We start from the raw sequence: 27,789 nt of genomic DNA, 5'->3' as shown, positions 1-27,789 counted from the left end.
AAGCAGAATACTGATTTTAATCCCTTCTGGGTGCCGTGAGGGTGCTGTGACCTGTGCTGAGACTGCGCTGGGCAGGGAGCGGGTGGCAGGAGGCCGCAAGCAGCCCGCCTGCGTGTCCCCCACCGGCAGCAGCCCGGCTGTACTGCCGCAGGGTGCCTGGGTGCCCCGTGCCCGGGAACCAGCTCCATGCCCCGGGGCGGACGGCCGAAGCCTTGCACCGTCTCCTGCAGCGGGAGGGGCCGAACCGTGTCCTCCCGCGGACGCTTGCCCCCGGCCCCGGCCCCCATCCGGCCTCAGCTGCATCCCGAGCGCGGTTTCTTCCAACCCTGCCCTATCCTGCAAAACAAAATGGGTTCTTTTACAAACAAAATGGGTTCTTTTACAAACGAAATAGGTTCTTTTACAAATTCCTCCCGCTGTCCAAAGGCATTTCTGACACTGCTGATTATCCAGCTTCCTTCCTTCGTCTCACTTATTTCCAGTTTGTTTGCTCAATTACTCTAAAGCTAAGTAGCTGTTGGCCTCGCAGGGAAGTTTTGGTCTTTGCAATAAATATAATTTATATTACCCTTTTTTTGTTACTTTCTGTTTTCATTTTTTCTCCATTTTTTCCCCCAGAGGTTATAGTGCATTTCCAGCTTTCACACTGCTATGTTAGGAGGGATGAAGAGTATCATTTTTACTGAAAATTATTGAGATTCTTATCTCTCTTGCTATGCTAACATATGCTTTTAAAAAATAACAACATTAATTTTTAATTCTTAATTTTTGATTTTATACATCTGCAATTAGCAAACAACATCTGAGGAGGTAATAGCTTGACAGGGACCCTCTCTTTAAATGATGGCTTTAGGTTGTGATAACCCCGCCAGTCACCCTCTTCCTAGACGAGAAGTCAAAGAGTTAGAGCTGAAGAAAAACCGTAACGATGGTTACAAGATTTGGATTAAAATCACAGGAATGGAGAAATAGCACCTTGCCTGGCTACGCTGTGTTTTGAGGCAGATGTGCCTGTCCAAGCGCAGCTGTGCAGGGAGGGGGTGTCACCCAGCCAGGGTAAATTAGCTAAGTCAGCAGTCAGCTCGCATGATCTTATTGTTTCCAAAAAGTAACAGCTTTGTTAAAGACTCAGTGCTGAATCTTTAATCAAAGAAACCAGGAGCTTTCATTTTAGCTTTCTCTAAAGGACAACAGCAACAGGGAAACATCATGTTTGCGAAGGAAAGATTAGACACATCTAAATATTAATAAGAAGGAAGATAAAACAGGTAATTATTACTAAAACTCATCGATTTTCAGCCACTCAGGACTTTCAGAGGTCTAATTTATGTTATAGTGTGCTTTGGCCTAGATACATCAATTATATAGCTCAGGAGCTGGGGAAACGCCACCCTGTCAAAACGTTTTGCCATTCTGTAGGTATTTCAGCTTGTCAAAGTAAAAGCAGACAGAAGTGTTGGTGAGCCATGGTGCTACTCAGGCTCAGCTTTCTCCAGTATTTGCCCTGTGCTCTGGTCCCTCCAGGACAGCAGAGGAGCTGTTGGTGGTCCCCTCTTTGGGGGACCTCCTCCCACCAGCCTTGCTGTTCCCACCACCTTCTCACCGCCCTGCCAGGCTGGGCAGCCACAGCCCGTGGCCGTCATGCGGACATCACTGGCAGGTTGTTCGCTTCTTGGGTGTTTGCAGATTACAGATGTAGACTGTGAAAATGAGCCGGGTGTTACCATTTTACTAGTAGGTTGGCCTGAACCTGTGTGTCCCAGCTCACAGTTAGGATGGGGAGGAAGTGAGTAAGAGTGACCTGTTCTGGAAAGAGCTAGTATCAGCACGTATTTCATTTGTGAACACTTATTTACATACAGCTTTTAGAAATACAGAAAGAAAAAAAAGAAAATTGCTGTAAAACTCATAATAACAAACTAGCCCATATAATTATAAACAAACGACAATCTTTTCCAACTTTCTTCTTCAGAAGGGCACCAAGAGTTAATTTTGACTTGGCTTCTTGTTGCTTTCTCCTACACAATAAAATGGCATTTTAACAGATTTTTCTCTTTTATATTTGGCCAGCCTTACTGTTATGTGCTTTAAAGGTTTGTTCTTTGCAGCACAAGACTTTAAAAAGTACATTAGGATTCTTGGGTGGCAGAGGCTCTGCAGGCAAGTTATCACAACATTATTATTCCTATTCAAACACTGAGCTCATTCCAATTTATTCCACTTTTTTCCACCTCTAACAATAATCTTTTTATGAATGCAGAGCTGCAGTAACTCTACTCCTCGTGCTGCGTACGCCGGGGAGCGCCTGGAGCCCAGCAGACAGGAGCAGCTGGCAGAGCCCTTGCGTTAACGTCGTAGTTGGTTGTTTTTCTCAAAGGTGGACTACTGCTTTAGGTAGCCTTTAAACACTACCACATCTCCTATCTCCTGGTAGCTGTGTCTGGATTAGGGATTGCCCACACGTCTTTCCTTCTCCTGTCTCCTGATGAGGAGGTACACACCCGCTGCAGGAGGACAACCTGTATAGCTCCACAGCAGGAGCAGAGGTCCCAGCAGCAGCGAATGAGGACTTCATGGATAGTGTTGTAGGGGGGTTGGAAAGCCTGGTCAGGACTTAAAATGGTGAGCCATGGTGGAGATGTGCTGTGAAGGAGGTATGAATGCTGGCTGGAGCATCTTCTGCAGGCGCATTAGAGGCTGAGCCCCAAAGGGAGGGTGCTGCTGCCTGCTCTGGGGCTGCCGGGTTGGCCCATGCCTCTCCCTGGGGTAATGGTGGCCCCATGGGCTAGCAGGAGGCAAGGCCAAGGCATGGGGTCACCAGAAGCTGTGGAGGAGGCGAGCAGGCTGCTGGCGCTGGATAGGATGAACAGGAGGATGGGGCTGGGAAGGAGGGATAGCGAGGTACTGGGCTCCGCAAGCCGCGTGTGGGCCTTTGGGCTGGGAGAAGCTGGGAGATGGCAACTTCTGGCTGTGGGCAGGGCTCTCACTGTGCCTGCAGAGCTGCAGTTACAGAGCCGTGCAACCCCAAAAAAATAAGTCCTGTGAAAGGGAGTGTCAGAGCCAGCCGAGCCTGAGCTGAGCATCTGTGTCAGGGGGAAGCGGGGGCAAGGCAACGTTGGCCAGAGACCCTTCTGCGAGGGACGGAGGCCCTGTCTGCTCACCTGCCCTGGGAGGTTGGTTGCTTGTGGAGGGCTTGCTCTGGCGTTGCAGAGCGCTTGCCGAGGCTTGTTGGGGTTTTGCTCCATGCAGATGAGCCGCAAGAGATAATGAATGCCAGCGATGGTGCGGGATGCTGAGCATGTCGGCAGCGCCTACAGCAGTCGGCTGAATGTGAACCAGCAGTGTGCTCTGGTGGCGAAGGAGGCCAACTGCACACTGGGTGTGCAGGAGGGCAGCCAGCAGCTCGGGGAAGGGATTTTTCCCACCGCATTCAGCATCAGTGAGACTGCGTCTGGGGTAAACTTGCATTTGCAGTCATGTGCCTGGTTTTGTGCTCCCCGGTACAAGGAAGGCATCGGTAGACTGGCGCAAGTCCAAAGGGGGCAGCTGAAGGGGTCAGGAGCTGGAGCCCAGGAGATGAGTGCAGAGGTGGGAAGGTTGGAGTTTGGCCAGCCTGATGGGTCCTGTCCCCTCCTACCTCAACGGAGTCTGCAGAAGCGATTGAACCAGACTCTTGGAGGTGTCTGGAGAAGGATAAGAAGCAACAGGCACAAGCTGCAGCAAGGGATGTTGCAGTTAAACAGTAAGAGGGGAGGAAAAAAAAAATTCACTCTTGAGGGGAGTGAAGCGCTGCCAGGAGAGGTGGTGAAGTCTGCAGCATCAGAGTTAGGCAAAACTTGGAAGAACAAGCTCTTGAGCAACCCAGTCTAAAACAGATCTGACTGGAGTGGGAGACTGGACCAGGTAGCATGTGAAGGTCCCTTTCAACCAGTATCATTTATTTATTATTACTATGTTTTACTTAATGGAGAAAATGACCACAGAAAAAGACAGTGGTCTCCCACGAGAGGGCCCCCGAGAGAAGGGCTGAGCCACCTCGAGCAGTTTTTTCTGCTTGCCCTGGTCAGTGGATCCTCTCCATCTTCCTGAAGCAGACATCCCCGCGTGCTCTCCCGCAGGAGCCTCCCTGCTCCCCACGGCCAGCCAAGAGCCGAGGGCAGGTCCTAGGCCTTCTTGCACTCCTGCGTAGAGCTCTGCGTCTCCTAGTGCGAATGACAAAAGTCGTGGATGGAGATGGATTTCGGAAACAGATTTTTGCTGAGAAGGGAGTGCTGCTTCTAGCAGAGCACAACCGGGCTGGGCTGCCTCCGCAGCTCTTCCGAAGGCAGGTCAGATATCACTCCTGTTACAGCAGCCAGGAAACAGCTGTGCATCCATCAGCTTCTTCATTAGTCTGGCACCGTACTTCTCAATTTTAATGCAAACTGAACATAAACCGAACCTGATGCAATTTCAGTGTACTGACAGGTCTTGAAAATTGGTTCAGACCAGAGAAGAAGCAAGACTGCTGATGCAAGGAAACTAGCTAGCAGGGGACAGTCATGCTTTTCGTTGCCCCATCTAAACCTGCCTGCATACAGCTCTGGGACAGGCAAGAAAAAGCAAAATGCAGCGCAGTGCTCCTCGGAGACCTGCACTCCCAGGTGTCCCCCAGGGTGCTCGGGGGCGCAGGGCTGCGTGCAGACGGCAGAGTGCGTCCTGCCTCTGGGTGCGTGTCACTGCCTGCCTCCTCTCCTGGGGTGGCACCAACGCCCTGGAGAAGACGGGAGCTGTCACTGGCGTCCCCAGCACGGGGGTGATGGTGCTGCCCCTGGTTGCTGGGCTTGGCTTCCGGTCCCCACCTCGGCCCTCGGGCACTGTCCCCACCCCGCAGAGCGTGGACAAGGAGCTTTACCCAGTCCGTGGGACAAGGTAAGCCCTGAATATGCTCCTGAGGCCAAATATTGGCACAGACTCATTGGTCATGTTCATTTGAATCTCTTCTCCTTTGACAGGATATTTCATTATTAAATTTTAAAATATTTCTTTTCCCTTCCCGTGTCTTTTATTCCCTTAGTAGTAATTGTAACAAAAATTAGTTGTGACACTGATACCAGCTTTTCTCTCCCTGCTTTCTGCCCCGGAGCAGTACAAATCCTGTCTGCAGTCTGAATTGGTGCTGGGCATGGCAACAAATACGTATCACCAAGGAATGGGGCAAAAGCAGCTTTCGAGCTCTTCCCCGTTTTTCTAGTGAAGCTGGACTTGCTGTATCATTTCTCTACGTCATAAAACTGCAAAGCTGGCAACTGCCCAGAAACAGCTTCCTCTTCCCAAGGGAGGAGTTAACGTGGCCAGGCTGGGAAAGGGGCCAATATTTCCGGCTCGTGATGGTCCCTCGCTGCCCCATGTCACCCGCCAGTGGTGTACAGCACAGCTGAATGGTTCATGGCTCGGCAGAAAAACCCAAATGCTATCTGAAAGCCTGTGGCTGTGCAGCCGAGACTGAGATAACGTGATGGGGCTGGACCCTGCGGCTTTCGGAGAAGCCAGATTTTCCCATCACGAAACTGCATTTACCTCTGCTTTTAAGCATGAGCAGCATAATGTGATGGGCACAAAAGGAATAGTGCAGTAACTGAATATAACCAGTGCTCTTCCTAGGGTGTAGATGAGAGGCCATAGAGCCTCCTGGGGAGAAATCTTCTGTTATGACAGGCAGTGTTTTCTATGGAAGGTCTCAGAGCACCCACAAGTTGGGAAGCTGCACGTGTGTGAAAAGGAAGTGAAAGCCGCAGGAAACCTGCTTTGTTATTAGCATCCAAGCTTATTTTGCTATCGGTGCGTCTTGCAAATCTTAGCTCATCTCCCACATTTTCCTTTCTATCTTTCTATTTGCTTATCTTATGTCAAGATGCAGCCTATATGGCTTGCAGCTCGGCAATATTTGTTCTGTATCCCGCAGCCGCAGTCTGCTAACTTCCTGAAGGTGCGGGGTCAGGGGTCTAGCCGAGAGGGATTTATTCCTGGAGTGCTGTAATTATTAATGCATTAGCTCCCCCAGCTCCTTTTCCCTTGGGCAGTCCAGCTCTGTCACCGGTGGCTGTAGCTGTGCAGCCATTCGGGGACAGGGGACAGCCTGCAGCGGAGGCAGCGGTGCTCGCCTGGGGACCGGCCCTGTTCTCCTCCCAGCACGGGGCTGCCGCGTCCGCGTTTTCCTGCGGAGGCCGAGCCAGCTGGCACTGCATCGCCTTCACCGCTTCGCCTTCAGGGAGGAAAAGGAACCTTTTGGGGCCATGGCAGCCTAAACAGGAGGTGATGAGGAGGAAAAGGATGTGCCTTTTAGGGCTTTTGCAGGGAAAAGCTTCCAACCTTTTTCAGGGTTTGCATTTATTTCTTTCTTTTCGTGAGATTTCCATGTGGTTCTCCATTCCCCTTCCTCACCGTCCCTGGAAACGGGGAGGTGTGACGAAGGAGGTGGAAGGATGGGATCCCCCCAGAAGAAAGCAGCCTTCGCTCCCACCCACCTGCAAGCACAGCCTGTGCTGTGAGACACCCGCGTTCGCAGCCGCAGGTCCTTAGCCAGCGTGCCAACGAGCGCACACCCCGCCAGGAGACCCCGCAGATCCGCTTTGTTTAGCCGAGGAGGAAGCGATAGCACAAAGAAGGGAAATGGCTTGGCGAAGGTCCCCCGGAGCGGGTGCCGGATCCAGGAATAGCGCCACAGCTCCCGCTGCTGCCTCCGGCAGCCGAGCGGGCAGGAGGGACGGGAGCTGCCGTGCCAGGCGGTGGCACTGATCCTGCCAGGGCGATGTGGCTGGTCAGCGCTGGGCTGCTCTTCCCCCGGAGCCCTCTGGCCGTGCGTATTGTGGTGTTAAGATGTGCCGTAAAAGATGATCCGCTTCGTGCGGATGCTCCGCTCTCAGAAACAGCCGAGGAGACTTCCATGATAACGTCCCCCAGCCTGAATGCCATCCGTGGCCTCAGGACTGAAAATACAGCCCTGTTCGGAGCATTTGGCCCTGCAGCCAGCCGCTGGCCGCTGCCCTGCCTGTCTGCACAGCGGGGTTTAGCCTAGGAGGAATACGTGAAACTATTTTAAACTGCATGTGGTGCAATGCATGCACACGCACAACCGGCCAGCAAATGGGCAGTGTGGCTGTACAGCCCCGTGGGCGATTGTCCATAGGCCACGTGCAGGCAGGAGCTCAGGGTAGGAGGCCAAAATGAAGCAGAGCAGAGATTTGGGCAAAGCTGGCGCAAAATCCGTGCTGGGTGAGAAGCAGCACTGGGGAAATCAAGGCAGAGCTGAACGTGAGACAGTGGGTGCAGAGGCAGCGCAGCTGGGCAGGATAAATGGACGCAGGGCGCTGGGAGCTACATCTGCCATTGCTGAATCGTTTTTCTTGTGCCCTGAGTCCACCTGCCCTTGTTTTAAGTGGCAACTTTCCCAGTGATTCATTAGGGCGCTAAAAGTCATTTCGGTTTGTCCAGATGAAAGTGTGACATAATCAAAAGCTGGAAAAGGCAATGTGTGAGCATAGCCCTCAAAACCAGCAGTTACAGGCAGAACAAGAACCAGGATTTACAGGCTGGATTTAGACTAAATTAAAATAAAGAATAAGGAATTTAACAGTGCAAGGAACAAGCCTTTAGGACAAATACAAGAACAGTAGTTCATCATTTCTAGTCTTTACAGACATCTTTCTGAGACACGCATTTGAGTTCGGAAATCAATTAGGGACTTTCTGCAAGAGTTGCAGGTTCTGTAAAAATGCCTTTTGCAGATCACATCAGACAGTTGTAATGGTTCCTTTAGGTTTGAAATCAAGGGCATTTCCATACCTTTCTTGGAGCTGGGAAGCATGCCGCTCCACAGGCCCCCACCCCCGGGACGGCATTGTACCAAGGTCCCGGTCCTCCCTTTTCCTGTAGGTGGGGTTTCCATAGGAAACACCAGCTCGTCCACCTCCCAGCCCTGGCCGGCAGCCGGCCGGACGCAGGGCTCCCTGACTGAAGCTGCTCTGGTGGCGGTCCTCTTCTCTGGTGCCGAGGCATTTCAGCCCAGCGATCAGCAGCATCTTCTGCCTGTCCTCCGGCGATGGTAGGGAAGGGGAGAACTGCTACTCAACGCAGCTGGACTTGCGATTTCTGTTCCTTTCCAGTTGGTAACGTGTGCCTATGGGATTTGGAAATGGGAGACGATGCGAAGGATTTGCAAATACTGTAAACTTTGTTTGGGTATGCAGAGATACGTGGACAAATCTGCCGTACTGGGACAGAGCGGCAGTGCAGTTGGCTTCCTCAGAAGCATGCTTCTGCTGTGCCACTTGACTCTTCAGATCCCAGCCTTGTCGTGGTACCTTCTTCTCTCTGTGGATGCCCAGGAGGTGGCCACGTTCACGGTGCAATACAAAGTGTTTGAGGAAGTACCGAATGGAACGGTAATAGGAAAACTATCGGAGCATTTTGTTTGGGTTGGGGGAAGTAAAACAGCAGAAACCTTCCAACTGATGCAATTCCCAAGGAGATTCCCGCTCCGGGTGGGAAGTGGGGATGGCTTGCTCAGCACTGCCGGGCGGGTGGACAGGGAACAGCTCTGCAGGCATAACGATCCATGCTTAGTCTCTTTTGATGTGCTGACTGCCCAAAATTTGGCTCTAATCCATGTGGAGATTCAAGTATTAGACATCAATGATAATGATCCTCAATTTCCAACGCCTGAACTGGAGCTGGAGATTTCAGAGAGCGCGTCTTTACGGACGCGGATCCCGCTGGACCGAGCCTTGGATCCAGACGCTGGCCGCAATGCGCTCTGCTCCTACTCACTGTCTCCCAGCGAGCACTTTGCTCTGGAGGTTGCCTTGGGCTCTGACGGAACAAAACATGCGGAGCTTGTTGTTGTTAAAGAGGTAGACCGAGAGCTGCACTCTTCTTTCGATCTAATATTGACAGCTGTTGATCATGGGGAACCGCCAAAATCAGGTACCACTCTAATTAAAGTCATAGTTCTCGACTCCAATGATAACAGCCCTGTCTTTGCAGAGAGCTCTTTGACAGTAGAGATTTCAGAAGATGCTCTGCCTGGGACTCTCCTCATAACAGTCACAGCCACCGACCCTGACCAGGGTCCCAATGGAGAAATAGAGTACTGCCTTAGCAAGCACGCTCCCCTGGAGGTGCTGAGCACCTTCAGCATCGATGCCCGGACTGGCAGCGTTGTCCTGAAGCACCCCCTGGACTATGAGGAAATCCAAACCTACGAACTGGATGTACAGGCCAGAGATCTGGGCGCTAATCCCATCCCAGCACACTGCAAGATCCTCATCAAAGTGCTGGACGTCAACGACAACGCCCCCGATGTTCACATCACCTGGGCTGCCCGGGTGCCGGTGCTCTCTGAGGCCCTTCCCAAAGACAGCTTTGTGGCTCTGGTGACTGCTAGTGACCCCGATTCAGGAAGCAATGGACAAGTGCATTGCTCTCTTAGTCAAGGATATGAACACTTCAGGCTGAAAAGGACCACCAGCCACAGTTATGTGCTGATGACCAATGCCACCCTGGACAGGGAGCTGTGTGCTGAATACAACCTGACCTTGCTGGTGCAAGACCAGGGCAATCTCTCCTTAGCTGTGCTCAAGTACCTCACTATTTGTATCAGTGATGTTAATGACAATGTCCCCAAATTTGAAAAGGGTACCTATGATACTGCCATTGCTGAGAACAGTCAGTCACCTTCTTACTTGATTACTGTCAGTGCCAATGATCCTGACTTAGATTTCAATGGAAAAATCACCTACAGCATCCAGGATTCCTTTGTTTCAGGTCTGGTCTCTATTGACCCCAGCACGGGGGATATTTTTGCCCTCCGAGCTTTTGATCACGAGCAAATGAGCAGCCTCGAGTTCTTGGTGACAGCAGAAGATGGTGGTCACCCCAGACTCATGTCAAACGTCTCTGTGAGGTTGGCCGTGCTTGACGAGAATGACAATGCCCCTGTCATCACTGAACCGGCGCTGGTGGGAGGTGCAGCAACAATTTCTGTTCTCATCAGCCCAGAGACGGGGTGCTTCTTCACAGCTCCTGGGAACTGGAGCACCCCTGGGGCAGCACCTGTCAATGTGACACGCGTGTCCTGCTCGGACGCTCCCTTGCTCTTCACCATCGCAGCCAGTGACCTGGACTCTGGCCTGAATGGGGCTCTCCAGTATGCCATTGTGGGTGGGAACGATGCCAGACTTTTTGTCCTCGATCCACTCTCAGGGCAGGTGTTCCTCAACTCCAGCAATGCCAGTAGTCTGGCTGGGAGCGAGAGGGAGCTGGCTATACGGGTGAGTGATGGAGCAGATGTGCCCCTGCACACCCAGGCCTGTGTGTGGTTCGTTTTCAGAAATCATGGTGCTTTCTCCAAAACTTCAGCCCAGGAGTCTCAGAGGCTGAGCCCGTCAGTGGTCACTGTTATTTGCCTGGCTGCTCTCTTAGGCATGTTCCTTCTTATTCTGGTTTTAATTGTGTCTTTGTGCAAAAAAGAGAAGAAGGACAGCATGGCCTACAACTGCAGGGAGGCAGAGGATGCCTACAGGCAGCAGCAGCTCAAAAAGCCGCACAGGCAGATTCAGAAGACAGACATACACCTAGTCCCGGTGCTCAGGAGCAGGTCGGATGGGCCCAGAGAGGCTGAGCTCCTGCGTCCCTGCGAGGAGGCTCTGCTAAGTGAGGGTCCTGTGGACCCCGAGCGCAGGGGCTCCCTGCAGGCTCCCTTCCACCTGACCCCCACTCTCTATCGGACTTTGAGAAACCAGAGGAACCAAAGAGACTCGGATGAGCAGCAGGATGCTTTTAACCTCACTCTAATGCAGCGCCGGCCCTGCCAGCCTCACAGACTGAAAAATCCAGCCAAAGAGCCTGCGAGCCCTCCAGATGCGCTGCCTCATTGCAAGAGCTTGGTGAAGCCACAGCTGAGGCCGGTGGGAGACCCCTTGCTGCCACCGAACCAGCCTGTGGGCGCTGCTTTGAAGGGACAGAGTGGTGCTGAGGCGGACGGGGTGCCTGGTGAGGCCCAGCCCCACCAGCACATCCTCAGGAGCCTGGTCCGGCTCTCGCTGGTGGCGCTTGCAGAGCAGAGCCCCACAGGAGAATTTGCCATGGAGTCGCCTCCGGTCCAGGTAGGAGCTGCCCCGTGGGTGCTGGCGGTGGGAAAAACCCCAAATCCTGCCTCATCGGGTTCTAACAGAGCACTGGAACAGGTTGCCCAGAGAGGCTGTGGAGTCTCCATCCTTGGAGATATTCAAAAGCTGTCTGGACAGGGTCCTGAGCAACATGCTTTAGGTGACCCTGCTTCAGCAGGACAGCTGGACTAGATGATCGCCAGAGGTCCCTTCCAACCTCAACCATTCTGTGATTGTGTGAATCTTGTGCTCCCTAGAGTTGTGGGAATGCACCCTGAAGGCCAAAATCAACCTGGCGGTGTGCAATGTGGTCTCTTTCCCAGGCCCTGGGCAGATACAGTTTGGGTTGGATGAATGACCTCCCTGCCATGGGAATGGTCTCCAGACACTCACCAGGACATCCTGGGAATGGAAATGGAGAATGGCAGTCACACAGAGACGGGGATGGTCTTGGGTTAGCTTCTCCCAACCAAGGGAAAAGGGTGCGTGCTGGGAGCGCATGACATGCAGAAACAGCACTGTGGATGGAGGGGAAGTGCTGGGGCCAGGTGGGCTGCTTGATCTCTTGTTTTTCCACTGCAAAACCTCCAAGTGGGGATGCCTAACCATCTGCAGAAGGAGGAAATACTATAAAAAGGCAGTGCAGTTTAGAGGGAACATCCTGGCAGGAAGCATCTTGAGTGGTGATTGCATGGGCTCAATAGGCTTTTCCTGTCTTACAGCAAATCTCTCAGCTGCTCTCCTTGCTGCACCAGGGCCAGTTTCAGCCCAGAACAAATCACAGGGGGAACAAATACACGGCCAAGAACGGCAGCAGGTAAGGTTTGCCCTCAGCCCATCCTTTCCCTCACCCACTGTCCCTTAGTGTCTCTGCCTGCTTCTTCTTCAATCTTGCTGGCCCCAAAGGCCTCCAGAGCAAGAGACACTAGCTTGTCCCCAGTTTCCCTGACCTGGGCCTTGGAAAGTGGCTGGTCAGGGAGGTACATAGTCATGTACCTGGCACAGAAGCCACTGCTGGCAGGTCCTCCCTGTGGACGATGATGGCTCCTCTGGTCCCATGTCCACACTGACACAGCTATGCAGCTCCCTGCTCAGGCTGCGCTTCGTCTCCTCCCTGCAGCACCTTCATCTCCCAGCTACTTCCGTATCAGCTTCCCCTGCTGCCAGGAGCCATCTGCTTGCCTTTGCTGGGGGAAGAAACAATGTGCTGAAATGCAATGAAACAGTGCATTGATGAGCGTACTGAGCCGCAGCTTTGGAGGCAGCATGCACAGGGACAAGCTTTCTCACTGCTCTGACCTGCTCTGGGTACCTTCTTAAAGATGTCCTTGCCTGTTGATGTGAATTAGGTGCATCTGTCCCTGTGCCAGGAGGTCAGAGAGGAGGTCAGAGATGAGAAGGGCTTGAGATAGCCCAGCTGTGTGTTGAAGACATTCGCAGAGAGGAACTTTAAAGTGGTCCCATTAAATTGTGGTGTTTACATTTCTGGGTGAATGCTCCTGGTGATGGAGGGAGGCGTCTTCCTCTGTGCCCCCGCTGCCGCCAGCTTGCCAATGATCGGCAGTGCTCGGGGAAGCTGCAGGGCCGAGGCCACCCCAGGCATCTTGGGCAGGGGCGCTGTGGTCTGCGCTGCCCAGGAGAAGGAGCCTGAGGTGGGAGCCAGCCTCCTCCAGCGCAGCTGGCTCCACGCGTGGCTGCAAGGGTGCAAGGTGTCAGCCTGACCTGAGGGCTCCGGAGAGGCCAGGGCACTGCGGGCTACGGGCCCAGGAGGGGAAATCAAGCAGGAGGGAACAGCAAGCAGGGCCTTATCACTGCCCTACCATGTCCTCCTCATCAGCCAAGATAGGGAAGAGGGGAAAGGACTTGGCTAAGGAAAAAACCAGCAGGTAGATGTAGTTTTGTCCACCTTTCTCATCATCATTCCCCCCCTCCCCCCCCCCAAACTGCCTCTCCTTCCACCTGCTCTGTGCCCCACTGCACTTGCTGCTAAGGCCTTGCTGCCCTGCTCCAGGGACAAGAGGGTGCAAGCTGCGGGGAGGTGAGCTGTGGGGCCCTGCTGTGCTGCTGAAGGACTGCAAGAAGCCCTGCTCTGCTCCTTCTCCTGACAAGCAGGCGGAAACCTGGCCCAGCATAGCATAGGCACTGCCACTGGCATGGGAGCTGCAGGAGTCTCGCTGTCCTGGGGCCTGGCATTAGTCCCTCCTTGTCTGGAGACTGGTGCCTTCAGGTTTGCAAATAGTCTCTGCCTGAAGGCATGTGTGTTAGAGAGCAGGTGAGACCCAGTGCAGGAGATGCTGGTGCAAGACTAGGCTGAGATGCTCTGTGCTCCTCTGGGTTCACCAGGAAGAGCCAATGGCTCCCTGTTGGTTCAGGGCAGGGTCTCACTGCAAAAGGAAAAATCCTTTCTAGCAAGAAATGTGGGGAAGACCCACATCTAGGACAGCACCCAGCCTGAGCCCAGTTTTCAGAGGGTTCAACCAGTGCTTTAGTTTACATGATTATTAAAAAATTGTAACAGACTAATGATTTGGTGGGAACTAAAATGATGGCAAAAGTAGTGATTCAGAAAACCCCTGCAAGCTTCCCCATCTCCTGAGGGCTCCTCTAAGTTGACTCACATGGGGGGCCATTTGCAGATGGATGGGATACAAGGAACCCACAAGCTGCTGCATTGGAGGGCTGGAGCTGAGCCTTCCCTCCTGGGAATTGAAGGAGCAGTGCACAGGGGAATGGTGAGGCTCTCCGGGATCTTAACCCTAGTTTTGATATGGCAGAAAATCCCATCCCATTGGCAAGCTGTGTATGCAAAACTGGGGAAAATCCCCTGATTGAATGTAACAGAGTTTGACTAGTTAGCCTCTGAAAGCAGCCAAGGTTTGTGTCATTTTACGGAGGATAAGGACAGTCACGTTCATAATACTAGACCAGGTAGGGACAAGGCACACTGGTCCTGATAGTTCAGGTGCGATTTCAGTGTTTTGCCCTTGGCCTCCCTGTAGGGCTGCGGGGCTGGATGCCGATTGCCTGAGTACAAAGGACAGTGGCCATGGAGAGAGCGAGGCAGAAGACCGTGATTCAGAGAATGGGTTTGATCTTTCCATGCAGCAGCTGGTGGGAGAAGAACTTGAGACCCTTCTGGACCCACAGGCAGGTGAGGCTGTCTTGCTGCATATGATATGTGCTGGGACCCTTCCGGTGGGCATGCTGGGACTGGTGATGGGCTCAGGCAGTGGGATCTCCTTGCATAACATACTAGGCCCATACAGAAGATGAAACTGGCAGGCCTGGGGCAGGCCCAAGGATGTCTAGCCTGATTGGGTGGGTCTGACAGTGGCACACACTTGGCATGACATGTGAGACAGGCCAGCCTACAATAGTGGTCCCAAGCAGACTACAGTGAAGGGACTTGCTGAGCTTCACGTTGGATTTTTCGTGTGTTTAATTATCCTTGGTAGAAACTCCATGGATTTGTCTTCTCTGTTATTGAGCTTATTCGTAAAACTGGCCTCCTTGTCATTGTAGCAGTGAATTCCAGTTTATGTACCACACGAAAGCTCCACTTCCCATGGTGATGTGAGCCCGTTCCTTTCATACCTCCTAGGCCTTGCAGTGTGAGACAGGTGAAGAGTTGTGCTGCTAGCCCTTGGCAAGCCTCTTGCAACTTCACAGACCCCTTGATCCCCATCAGCCAGCGCTTTTCCACCACGCTGAAGGCATCCGGTCTAGTCTCCTGTTATCATCCTTGCTATTTTCTACATTTTTTTCTAGTTTTAGTATATTTTTATTGAGATGTGGTGACTGGAACTATGCACAGTGTTTAAGATACACTTACACCAGTGGTATAAGGAAGTTTTCTGGTTTGTTTTTCATTCCTCTCCTGCCCAAGCTCTGCACTGAGCTCTGTCATTAGAACAGTTCATGGCAGCTCCCCAACCCTTCCTCTGTGTGGTGGGAGAGCGATCAATACATGAAGTGTTCCCCATGTCAATCATTCAACAGCTATTGACACAGAAAGCCACCAACCAATTTTTTTCCTGAAGTCACTCAGGATCATCAGGTCCTTTAGCAACTCCCTGTAGTCAGTTTGGCTTTTACTTCTTTGAGTGTTTTAGTGGAGTCAACACTAATGCCATCCACTTTTCTACATCGTTTATCACTATATTGAATTTTGCAGGTCCCTCATATTCTGGTGAGATTCCACTAATGATCTCTCTTTTTGGGGAAGATTATTTATTCCTACCCTGCTTTCCTAGCTTTTAACACGTATTAGTCCCTGTGAGACTTGCCGTTAATTCTGGGGCAGCTTAGGTCCTTTGATAGTCTGTCTTGGTGCTCTTCTGAAAGCCCAAGTGCACCAGGACTCTTTGTCTGCCTCCTTCAAGGACTCCAGAAATCTGCAAAATAGAATTCCTCAGCCCGCATATGTCCTGTCAGTTCTTGTCCATATAGCAGGTATTCACCTATCTACTGAGTCTCAGAATTAATGATTTCTGTGAATCTGCCCAGACTAGATCCACCTTTATGCACTTAACTTGTCACAATTTCTACCTTCCATCCCTCTGATACCATATTCATTTTAAGCAGGAGTTAATGAACAACAGTTAATAAATGAAGCAATTTCATATTTGAGTTCCTTTAGCACTCTTGGGTGAATACCATCTGGGCCTGACATTCTCTGCATGTTCATTTTATTGATTTGTTCTAAAATCTCTTCTTCTGGCATTTCAATTTGAAGGAGTTAGTCTGACTCATGTCCTGTAGCAAAAACTTCATTGTGGAGCCTCTGCACTCCTCCATAGCAAGCAGAAGCACGAATTCATTTAGGCTTTCTGCTGTGGCTGTACTTCTTTGAACGATCTTTTTACACCCCAGTCAGCTCTTGCTCCTACTGTACAACATACTGTCCACATCCACTGATTTGAAAAAAGAGTATTAGCAGCCTTTGGTGAGGCGTTCTTCAGAAATGTTTTTGGCCTGCTTTATTATGGTTTTGTGCTCAGCTTGCAAGTCTGCATTTTGAATATTGTCCGTACTACCTGGAAGGAGTTTCAGCACCCGGTGAAGTAAATTGGGGAGTGACTGCAGTAAATTCCACCTTAACTCCAGACTTGAGGGTTTTCTGTGCTCTTGTTTAGTAGGGGGAGAACCACGCTGGTTTAGTCTCTTTGCCCTCCTGCCCTTCTAATAAGGAACAAGTGAAAGAAAGGCTGGGTGAAATGAGAGCAAAGTTACTGTGGGGAAGATGAACTCAGAAAGACCGAGTGGAAAAGCTACCTGGAAAGGCCTTCAATCCAGCTTAGCTGTCTATAGCAGGCTATGGCATGTGGTCCTATAGTCAGGCTACTTTCTACTTCTGCAGACAAATTAGGATCTATCTGGTGTTCAGGCAGCGCCTTCTCTGTCCATGTCTGGCTGCCAGCACGCCAGCAGGGGAGAGCATCCCTGTCTCCCTCCAGTCCCGTGCAGCCACGAGCTCCCCAAACTCCACGTGCTCGCCTGAGGCCCTAGACCACTGACTTCACAGGGACTCCCATGCGCCAGGCCACCCTTGCCAAGCGTCAGAAGGCCCCCTGGTTTGCACGTTCCTTACACAGCTTATTGCTGATGACAGCGCAGAGGAGCTGTGCCATGGCATCGGTGGAGAACACCTGTAGATATCAGCCTCCTGTGAGTGGAGGTGTCACCTGTAGGTGACAGCCTCCCATTTTGTGGGCACAGCGGGAGCTGCCAGCCTCCTCAGCTTTAAAGGTCTTCAGCAAAGAGCAGGGAGTGAAGAGGCTGCCCAACTCCAGCCCGCAGCTGTACTGGGGTGCTGACATTTGTCAGTCCCAGTAAGACCCGATGGACCTGCTCAACAAAGCAAGCTGTCCAGATCCAGTCCTGCCCAGCCAGGTAGCATCCGATATGACCCCAGATAGCAAATCCGTGCTACAGACGGACATATCCATGTCTTCCCTGCTGCTTGGATGCAATGGGTAAAAGCCTGTACTAAATTATTCAGATCTTGCAGTAAGCACCAAAAGTGTGTGCTGAGACTGTGCCAGTGTGGTTTCCTGCCCCTGCAGTAGCGCTGGACATGACAAATAAGGCCTAGTAAGCTTTCTGTGATGAAGAATAGTTTTATCCATGAGCCCAAACCTTCCCACAAAGACAAAAGACCACAGAGCTATTGGACTCTTTCCTCCTCTCCCAAACACAAACAGAGAAGTGGACTTGCATCCTGAGTTAGGGAGGAAGGAAGCATTGCTTGTGCTCAAAAGTATCGTAACAGCTGGCTGAGGCTGTCTGGGCCTTTGTGTTATTCACAGTGGGGGGAAAACTGAGTTGAATAATCTGCCCTAGCCAGCGATATGTTTGTTTATACTATAAGCATTGAGCAGCAGGCTTGAGCACTGCAGACCATGTACTAACACCTATCCCATACCAGTGAAACACAGAGCAGTCACAGCAACAGAGAAGATACAGCTTTATTGATTATAAAAAACTCCAAATGTCCATTAAAATGAGGCAGTAAAGAGCTATGGGTCAAATTAAACATACCTAATTATAAGATTTCATGGTCATAGAGGCCAGGAAGATCAGCACACCAACTCCCAGCTCTCTGCCAAAACCAGACTATCATACTACCCCATTTCGGAGCTAAAGTATCAAAACATTCAGAGGTGTACAGTAATTCTCCTGCCATTCCTGATACGCTCCTGGGCAGTTTCTCTGGAGTACTGTGTTAGCATTTAGCAAACACTGGGTGCTGTGGCTTTTCACAAACTGAGAAGGACAGAACTGTGGATGTTTTAAAGCAAATACATGGGATTTCATCACGCTCGGGCTATCTCTTAAGGGACAACCACTGAAAACGAAAGGCAGAAAATACTGCAATTGCAAAAAAACCCAAAAAACAAAAAAACCACCCCTAAAGGCCCCCCACCCCCAAAACCCTGAAAATTAAGCAACATGAAAGAAATTTGGAGCTTTAACTGGAACAAAACCTATGTAATATATCCCTGTCTCTCCTCACCATGCTTTCAACAGGTTTGAATACCAAACTTTCCACACCTTGGGACGCAATTCTGTTTCAGAGGAAAAAGACTGATCACTTAGTAGGCTGAGGAAGGAGACTTGTCTTGGGAATTGGCCAGCCACTGACTGAAGACCACATGTCCCAGGCTGTGGCAGATTATTGATTAGACTATCTTCTGGAAGCAGCATGATTAAGTGTATGAGAATGGGGACCATCCGTTCAAAGATCACTCTATTAAAGCAAGTCAATGAGAGTCATGTAATTATAATAATGACACAAACTCTTGCTATCTGATTGGGACTGTCATGGCATTTGATGCTTTCTTATCAGACATGAGTTACTTGTTTTGCTGCTCTCTGACTCAAGAAGTGTTTCACTGACTTGGCTGTCACCTGAAACCTTCCAGCTTTTGTGGTTCTAGTGTACGCTTTGGAAATGAAATGCGGGGCTAGAAAGGCGCTTCCGTGCACCACAGCACACGGTCTCTTCATCAGCTGCTAAGCTCTGCCTTAAAAACAAGAATTCCTGTTTCCTTCCCTGCTCTCTGTTGAGGAAGCTATTCTAGGCTCATGCTGCTATGGGGTCCTTCCTTTAATTTCCAGTATGTATTTATTCACGGACAGTTTATAATCACTTCTTCTTGTGCCAATACTATTTTGAGCATAAATATTTCCTTTGTCGGTGCTTACCTCATCAAAATAACAACAGGTTGCAATCAGTTCCCCTATAAGCATTTGTTTTCCTAGGCTAAACAACCCTATCTCTTGTGGTCTCCACCTTGTAAACTTGGACTCATTCCTGTTTTCATCTCAGCGGTTTTCTCTGCAGTTCTGTCATTTCAGATCCTCTTTCCTAGGGATGGATGATGAAATTTGTATGTAATACTCTTAATCAGGTCTTGCCAGACCTAATAACAATACCACGGATATATATATGCTTTTTATGCCAACAGGGAATACCTTGACCAGCACATTTTATGATTTCATTTGCTCATTTCAGGGCAGAATCACATTACTGGTGCATTAATGAGCCTGCAATCAACACCCACACCAGGCTCCCACTGCTCCTCATCTGTTTCCAATTGATGAACAACTACTTTATAGCTCATTTTTTGTTACTAGTCCTCAGTCATCCAGCTGTGCATTTTATAATCCAGAATTTCATTCCACTTCTGTTATTACTGTTTTCACAATAATCCATTTCTTTTTGGTCTCAGTCTGCCCATTTATCAGCAAATTCCCACTTCTAAAGTGACCCTTGAGGAAGTCCACTAGTGACCTTTTTTCTGGTTGATACTTCCCCCCTTTGAAAGCTTTCCATTGTTGTCTCCCCTTTAGCCAGTCCTAAACCCTCACTTTCTCTGGCTTTGCTAACAATTTATTGAAGTGCCACTTGAAAATGCAATAAATGAGAAAGCAAAGTGATTCTATGTTATTGTATTTAAAAAAAATCACAAGAGTTTTGAATCAGTTCTTTTTTTTTTAAGCTGATGGTGTGAATAACGCCACTGGGAGCTTATCCTTAGACCTGCTTACAATTACTCCTCTTGCAATTGATCTCAATAAGTCTCTTCATTTCTCATTTTTTCCTCCTGTGGTCTCCCCTGCTACATATCTCACCAACAGTTCTTGTTTTCACTCCCTCCAGAGCTGGCCCTCAAGAGGCTGACAGCTGCAGACCCAGAATGGGTGGCTCGGCTCTCCTTGCCACTCACCAGTAGTTACAAGGACAATGTCTTCTCCCCTGATTCTCCGCACTCACCTCAGGACCAGGAAGCTGCAAGGCAGGAGAAACCAAGGACCTTTGAGACATTTGGCAAAGTTACTGAGTCTGACTCGAGTGCCGCTGGGACAAAACTGGCCAGCACTTTCCTTTCAGAAATGAGCACCCTCTTTGAAATGATTTTATCTCAGAAGGTCCAAGTCCACAATGAAACAGGCTCAGGGCTTCTGCGGCAGCTGTCAGCACGTGGGAAGAGCCTTGGACTGGATGACAGTGCTCCTGTTCTGTAGGCAGCTTGGCAGCTGTGAGAAGGAGAGGAGAGTCAAACAGAGCTTTCTGTATTTAAGGTGCACAAGTGTGTGTCAAAACAGGTTCAACAGAACCACAACAAGATCCGCATCTAGACTGATCATGACAGGCATGTTTCTCCCTTTGCCAAGCCCCATCAAATTTCTCCATGACTGATTTCACCTTCTTTAGCTCTCCTCCAACTGCCTGTTCTTGCCTCCCTATCTTTCCTATTCTTCCACCCCCATCTTTCAATTACACTCAAGTCATAAAACAGAAGAGCCAGAGCAGGTAGATTAAGAAAGGGGGGGTGTTAGATTATCCACAAGTACAACACAATCAGATACAGCCACGTGATCGTGGACTGTGCACCATGGATATTGTACTACCAGTCATGGACTTGGCAACATGCTGCAGAATTGGCCCAAAGGATCTCAGTTCTTATTTAAAATAAAAATGTTTTTTTTCTAACACTAACATCTCTGGGACAAAGTCCAATATAACTGACATAATGATGTATCTGCAGAAAGCCTGAAATGGCAACTTAGAAAGGGGAGATCTGCATATTTTCTTAAAGGGAACATTTTGGCTTTGTGATTCTACTGCTGTGAACTCTGCTTTTTGTCAAATACCCCAAATTCAGCACTTCTGCTTTGGATTCTGTCCTACGGCTGCACTAACTGCCCACAGTTTCTTTCTCCACGCTCTCCTTTGAGGCCCCTGAATGCAGATCATACCCCTTGCCCAACAGCAGACAGCAGATGGATGGAGCCTATCAAGGTGATCTGGGAAAAGGAAAGCAGGAAAACAGTCTTTAAATATTCAGTCAGAAGCTTCACCCATGTTACTGTTTTCCACTTTGATCTGAATGTATGTGAGCAGTAAGACTGTTTTGGGATAACAGCACATGTGGAAAAACTAATTTACAGGTATTAGTAATAGAGGGGGGAGGTGTTGTTAGCCATGGGGATCTGTACTCACAGAGAATGGAAAGACAACAGTGGCATAAGCATCTGGAGCAGAACTGTAGGCTTACACAGCAGTGTGTGGATGGGACTTGTGTATGGGGTGAGTAGCGGAGGAGTTGTGGGAGAATGGAGACCACAGGTAAGTCCTTCTGGATCATACACATACAGGGCTCTGCTTTCCATACCATCGTGTTTGCCTTCCAAATATGATACAAAGCATCAGAACAAATTTGGAGCACGCTCGCTGGCAAAGTGGCTGCTGGCTATATCGGTGAGGGGAGAGTCATGCTATGGGAATGAGGGTAAGCCATCACCTCCACTGCCAACAATGCACAGCACCATCGCTTGCTAATTGACCACAGAAGTCAGGCTGAAAAGAGTTTGAAAGACTGCCACGGTGCAGGGTCAGCCGTACTTTCTACACACTGCTTTCTTTGCTTTGCCATCTTTGTTACCAACGCTGCACTGACTTCTCCCCAGATACTGCGGTTCACAACACAGGTTTCTCCAAAGCTAATTTGCTGATAGTGGGGCCACTGTGTCAGATGTCCGGGTCATATTTGTGGCTCTTACCTGTACTGTAGCACCACCCCACAGACATGGTCCTGAGTGTCTCAACAGTGTCCTACCCATCTTCCTTTCCCACATGCTTGGAGGTGACAGTGCCCTGCTTTTAGTGTGTACACGCACAAGCCACAGCAGCAGAGAATCATACACATAATTTAAAGCAGAGAAAATGAAAAAGTTGCATGTCTATTTTATTCTTGGGACCAAATGGCAAAAGCAACAGAGTAAGATCCTCCCAGATGGACTCTTTAATATCCAAAATACGCACTGTTATAGCTGGAGTCTCCCAAAGTGCTTTACGCATGACCCCATCTCTAGCTATAAACTACAGGGAGGGGTTTACCCCAGTCTGCTTACACTGCCACACTGCTGACAGAAATGTCTTGGTGCTTTGTTTCACAAACAGAACAGGCTTTTGCACCAAAACAATGACAGTGGGCCAAATTCTAACTGAGATGCAGCTGTGCAAACTGTGAGGAAGGCATATCTGTGGCTATGAGGAAATGCAGCCCTATAGGATTCTCCTGCATCTTGGGAATACACACAGAGGACAAACACACGGTACAACCTCACATCTTCCTTTGGAGCATTACTTTGATGTCCCTGTCAAAGGACAATCTTGACACAAAAGTAGACTATAATAAGCAGATCTAAAAGGAGACAAATTCCTCTCTCTTGGTTTAGTTTCCTGATTCTGCAAACTGCTTTCAGCCCCACCCCCCCCATCCCTTACCCCCGTCCTGTCCTAACCAATGTGTAAGCATGCCATGGATTATCACAGAATAGGAAATCCACCCGAGGAATTTCCTGCTAATTGTATCCTGCTTGATAAAGGAAATGGCCTAAGAAAGTCTGGTCTGAACAGTAGGAGAGACCAGACTGTAAGAACAAGTCGGAGCTTTCAGCTGCGTTGAGCCATGGCCGTGCCCCTCCCTTGCTGAATGGGGACCACAGCAAGTTCAGGATAAGGCCATTGCCTTTGTTTTTCAGAGCCTCATCTACACAAAGCACCAGAGCAACACGGCTACAGGAAGTTGGATAGTTTGCACAAATGCCCTTGAACCACTTTAAACTTGTGTGGACAAAGAGCCTTTTCTGGATTCAGCTTCGCTAGCGAAGAATATTATTCCACCAGCTGCTTGCCTCTGTCTCCCTGGCAGTGCTTACCACCCACTGGGAGCACCCCTTGTCCACTTGAGTGAAAATAAGCTGGCTTGCTTAATGAAGTTGTACAATATAAATTTTGAAGCAAAGCTTGCTCATTGTGACTGACTATGGTGCACCCACGGGAGCAGCTTACTGTCAGATCTGAAGGAATAATAACTGCTGGCTGAAGGGCACTGACAAAGATGCAGGATGGCTGATGATATCCATTACTTTCATCAGTGCAGGTGGACCCATATGCCACATCCCACAAAACCTTTGCCCTAATAATCAGCATCCACTCTTTTGCTTGCGCCTCTTGGACAAGGTTTTAAAGTAGATTAAATTGCTACAATGTCAATGTATAGAGAAACCCAGGTTGTGCTGGCAGCAGAACCACTGTGGGAATAGCAAGCCCTAAAGTGAGATTAAACTGCCTGAGAAGGTGCAAACCAGGCCATCACAGAGCTAGCTGCCAACACCAGCCTATGGTGGCTTATAAACCTCAGCGGGGGGACCCATTTGCAACAACTACTGGAATTATAGTCCCAAATCATATCAATAGGGCATGGTGTGGGTCAGAGTAATTCTGGATGGAAGTATAGGAGCATAGGGAGAGTCCTTGTGTTTGTAGGCAGAGGGTTAGGCTATGTGGCTGGATGGGAGATACTGCAAGATTTATTTTGAAAACCACTGTATTTCAAAATTGCTCCTGTTCCATTAACAAAAAGCTTTCTCTTTCCATTCACTATTAGCCTGCTTCCAGTCCCACACAGACTGAGAAGGTCCATCTTCTCTTTTGCCTCCTTGTTTCACTCACCAACTGCTCTAATAACAGCAGTGGCTGGGTCTCCGAACTCTGTAATTCCAGTGGACTTGCCTTGTTTTCTGGGGCATAGCTCCATCCTGGACTTCTGAATGTCATCGTGTGGAGTCTGTCTGCGCTCCAAGAGTGGGGCAGGGTAAGGGCAGATTGTCTTGTCTGGGAGGCTTGGAGACCCGCAGGTATGTGCTCAATAGCCCAGAAACAGGGACTAGAGGAAGATGCTCTTCTTAATCCAGAAGGGGATGGATGCTTTCTTTCCACATCTGAAAGCATATTAGAAACAAGATATTAATGGAACATCATACTATGGGAATGGCTTTGCCTCTTCAGCTTGACTGGAAATAGCTAGTAAAAAATGAAAAGAACTGAGAAAGAAAAAGCACTCCCAGCCACACTGCCCTTCCCTTCAGTAAAAAAGACTCATTTTTGCCATGGTCCTGTGCTGTCCTTCCTCTGGCAATATGGGCCCCATTCTTATGAGGCACAACATGATGCAGTCCTGCATGCCCCTCTTCCCCTGTTGCCTGTGGTACCTTCCATCTGCTTTTCTATTGCTTGCACTCTCTGCTGAGCATTCCTGTTCCCTGCAGCAGCAGACTGTCGATAGTGTCTCATCGCTTCTGCCAGGTCCTGTTGTACTCCAAGGCCCTTCTCATAGCAAATGCCCACGTGATACTTGCTTTGAGAATCCTAGCCACAGAAAACAACACAGCAATCAGACCCACAGGATGGAGAAGTGACAACAGTACATGAAAGGAGAACAGACAATCTTTAATACCTCCTTTAAGTTTACTCCTCTATCTTTGGTCCCTCAGACTATATCTTCAGTCATTTAGTTCCTTCTCTGAGTACATTCTCAAACAGAATTTCTCACCAGGTATCTCCAACTCCTTTCCTTACCATCCCTTTCCAGTTAAATTCACTGATTTTTCTTCAACATCCAGGCCTGTGTCATAGGAACAAATAAGCAGCTGTCTCCACAGAGCATCCAGATTGCGTCAGGGGTCAGAGCTAAGAGGACTCAGGCAGCCTTGACTGCACCCATATCCTGATCACACCCAAACTGTGAGCACGCCCTGTGGATTGCCCTGTTGCAGTTCACACAGGAGTCTTTTAAAAACATAGCAAATATCACAGAGGCGCTTGTTGCCAAGGTTGGAAGATTCCCCTTGGCAACCCTGCCATGCCTCAGGACTGCAACGGAACAGCCCACCAGCATCCTGCTCAGCCCCACCCAGTTATACTGCAGAAGAAATCTCAAGTAGCGGAAATGAAGTCAAGCAAATAAACGCTACTTGGACATACGCAACTGCTGAGAATGAACTAGGAAATAGCGGATGTCACTGCAATGGCTCAGTAAAGCCAAATCCAAACAACAATATGTTTGTGTGTGGGCTGGGCACTTTATCTTTGAGACCCATTGGGAGTAAAAGGGTCCCACAAATAGCTAAAAAGCATGATGACAGTCTTGTGAAGACACTGAAAAGACGGTATGGGCTAGTGGTCACATAGACCTTTTCCTAACATTGGAACAAGGGGATATTAAGACCCCACCCCAAATCTGACTAATGGGAGAAACTGAGCAAGTTAATTTTCCATTGAAATACTGCACATGATTTCTTAAAAAAAAAAAAAAAAAAAAAAAAAAAAAAAAAAAAAAGGTCAGCAATGTAATGTGAACTGTATGACTGCCAGAAATGTGATCTAAACAAGGCTTTGAAGCAAAAGTAAGTAGCAAGTTTTAATCAAACCATGAGAAAGGAACATATTGCAAGTGTTGTTGTCTGGGATGTAGCTGGTGGAGGAAAGCAAAGAACTCAATGAGTGGGTGCTTTGCAAAATGTTGCAGTTCTCAGTTTATGACAGCACGGAACTTCCTGAGAGATGAGATAAAAGTGTTGAAGGACTGGCACTTTAGATGTGACAAAGTACAGGGTTAAATAAACATGAATTATTCCCCTATTGCATACATGATGAACACCTCAAAGACAAGGCCGCCAGGAGAAGATATCCCCAAACTAGTATGGCATAAGTGGTTGTGACATACTTTGAAATCTAAAGCCAGCCAGAGTTCTCTAAGAACACTCTTTGATACGCTGTTTATATTGTATGGTTTGCTTACCAAAAGTAAGGGAGGACAGAACAGAAAATAGCAACCGAAGTAAAACAGTTCTCTGAACTGCCATTGTGTTTGGAACAATGTCAGAGTTGCCCCTCTTGGCTCTAGCACAGAGCAACAACCTGTGAAAGAAACCCTGATCCAATGACTTTTTGTGTTTTTCCCTTTTTTAGAGTTATAGCTAAATGCTGCGATCTTTGCTTCGCCCATACCCAATAGTCTTTTAAGCACGTAAAGTGACACACTCCAGAGTGCTCTGTTGCCATGCGGAATGGGAAAAGGACGTACTTGTGGAGCACTTCTCCCAGGAGAATATATGGGGTTATCCTATGGAGTCTGTGCACATGCCTGCCACCAAAGTTGAGGCAAAGGGCTGGTGGTACATCTGTAGCCAGCATCCACCAGGGAAAAGAGAGCTGGGGAAAAAGGGCTGGGTTCTGAGAACTGTCAGGGTTGTGACTGAGACTTGCAAAAAACCTGACTACTAGGGAGTACTGCTGGGACCAGCAGTTATCCCACCAGATTTTCTGTGGTTAAGGGCTCACTATGGTTTCAGTAAAGGAAAATTTCCAGCAGATTTTGGAATTAAATACTGTACCACCCATCAAGAACATGATCTCTGAGCATTTGGAGTTAGTCTAATTTGGTCTCACCACTGATCTGATAGAGTCTGCATACTTAAATTGGGTGAAAACTGAAGTGGCAAAATTTGCAAGTGACATAAAGTCATTCAGAGGGATCAGACTTACTGTAAAGAGTTAATTACAGAAGATGTCACACCACTAAGCCTGGGCTACACAGTGGCAGATGAAAGTTAGCGTTGACAAATGCGAAGTAGTGCACACAGAAAAAAATTTGTGAGTCCCTGTGATAATTTCCTGAAAACAACAAGTCACCAGTCAGTAGCAGTCAAAAGGGCAAACAGTGCTAGGAAACAGTAGAATTCGGGAATACAGAACAACACAGAGGATCTCATTATGTCAAATCCCTAGCATGCCTCCATCCCGAGTCCTGTTTTGGTTCAAGCATCTTAGAATGGACAAAGCAAAATGAGAAAAATACAGAGAACACTGACAGGAGAAATGGAACAGCTTAACTACATGGAGAGAGAAAATAATAAACTAGAACTCTGCAGCTTGGAAAAGCGATGTCTCAGAGGGCATAAAGAGGGCAACAGAATCAGCAATATCAGACAGAAGAATGAAGCAAGTTCTTCAGAAAAGAAACTAGCTTTTATAATAGAGAGCAAGTTGAAAACAAGTGAACAATGTCACACTCCTCCAAAGAAGCAGAACTTTGGATGCAGAAACCAGGCTGCAAGACTTGCGATGTTATGCTTTCACTCCACTAAGTGCTGGTAAGGCCTCAGCAGCAGTACTATGCCCAGATTGTGGCACTGCCCTTTAACAAAAGTGTGAGTCACCTGGAGAAAGTTCAACAGAGAGCAAGAAAATTGTTGGCAACCCAGACAACATGACATCCGAAGAGAAACTGAAATAACTGGGAAAGGCTGAACAGAGATTCAAGTATTAAATTTGTTAAAGTCCCTACAAAGAAATAATCTGTTCATTGTCTCTGTAGAAGATAAGAAATAACAGGTCTATTTTGAAGAACGCATTCAAGACAGACACAATAAAGTCCTGTTAATGATACAGTAGAGAACAAGGTTGCCTGGAGAGAGTGTATAGACTCCATCTTTGGAAACCACTGAAATGATGTTAGATGAATATTCGTCACAAACGGCATAAGCGCTGGTCCTGTAAGACTTGGTCCGACCCAGTACAGCTGGTTTGACATTCACATTTTGTAGAGTCTGTGCCCCACATCCTGTTCCCTCCCCAAGGTGCACCAAGGCACCATCCTGTCCTTTCAGACAGTGCAGGAAAGTCCTAACACTTGCTCCTATTTTCAAGAAGCCCTGAAACCTCCCACCTGTAACCTGCACGGATCCCAAATGCAGAACAAACATAGCTTGCAAAGGGACTACTTAC

At 48.9% G+C, this 27,789-nt stretch overlaps 1 protein-coding gene across 1 annotated transcript; it reads left to right on the top strand.

The window, feature by feature from the left end:
* Positions 1 to 670: 670 nt before the first annotated feature.
* On the top strand, positions 671 to 20,648 carry PCDH12 (protocadherin 12). Its single transcript, XM_026097711.2, has 4 exons — positions 671 to 11,144; positions 11,870 to 11,964; positions 14,147 to 14,298; positions 19,813 to 20,648. Exons 1-4 carry the CDS (start codon positions 8,184 to 8,186, stop codon positions 20,175 to 20,177), a joined length of 3,573 nt encoding a protein of 1,190 aa, XP_025953496.2. The 5' UTR covers positions 671 to 8,183; the 3' UTR covers positions 20,178 to 20,648.
* Positions 20,649 to 27,789: the final 7,141 nt, after the last annotated feature.

This window comes from Dromaius novaehollandiae, chromosome 15 (assembly GCF_036370855.1).
Source record: "Dromaius novaehollandiae isolate bDroNov1 chromosome 15, bDroNov1.hap1, whole genome shotgun sequence".
Classification (NCBI taxonomy): Eukaryota; Metazoa; Chordata; class Aves; order Casuariiformes; family Dromaiidae; genus Dromaius; species Dromaius novaehollandiae.
This window is presented reverse-complemented; position numbering and strand designations above follow the sequence as displayed.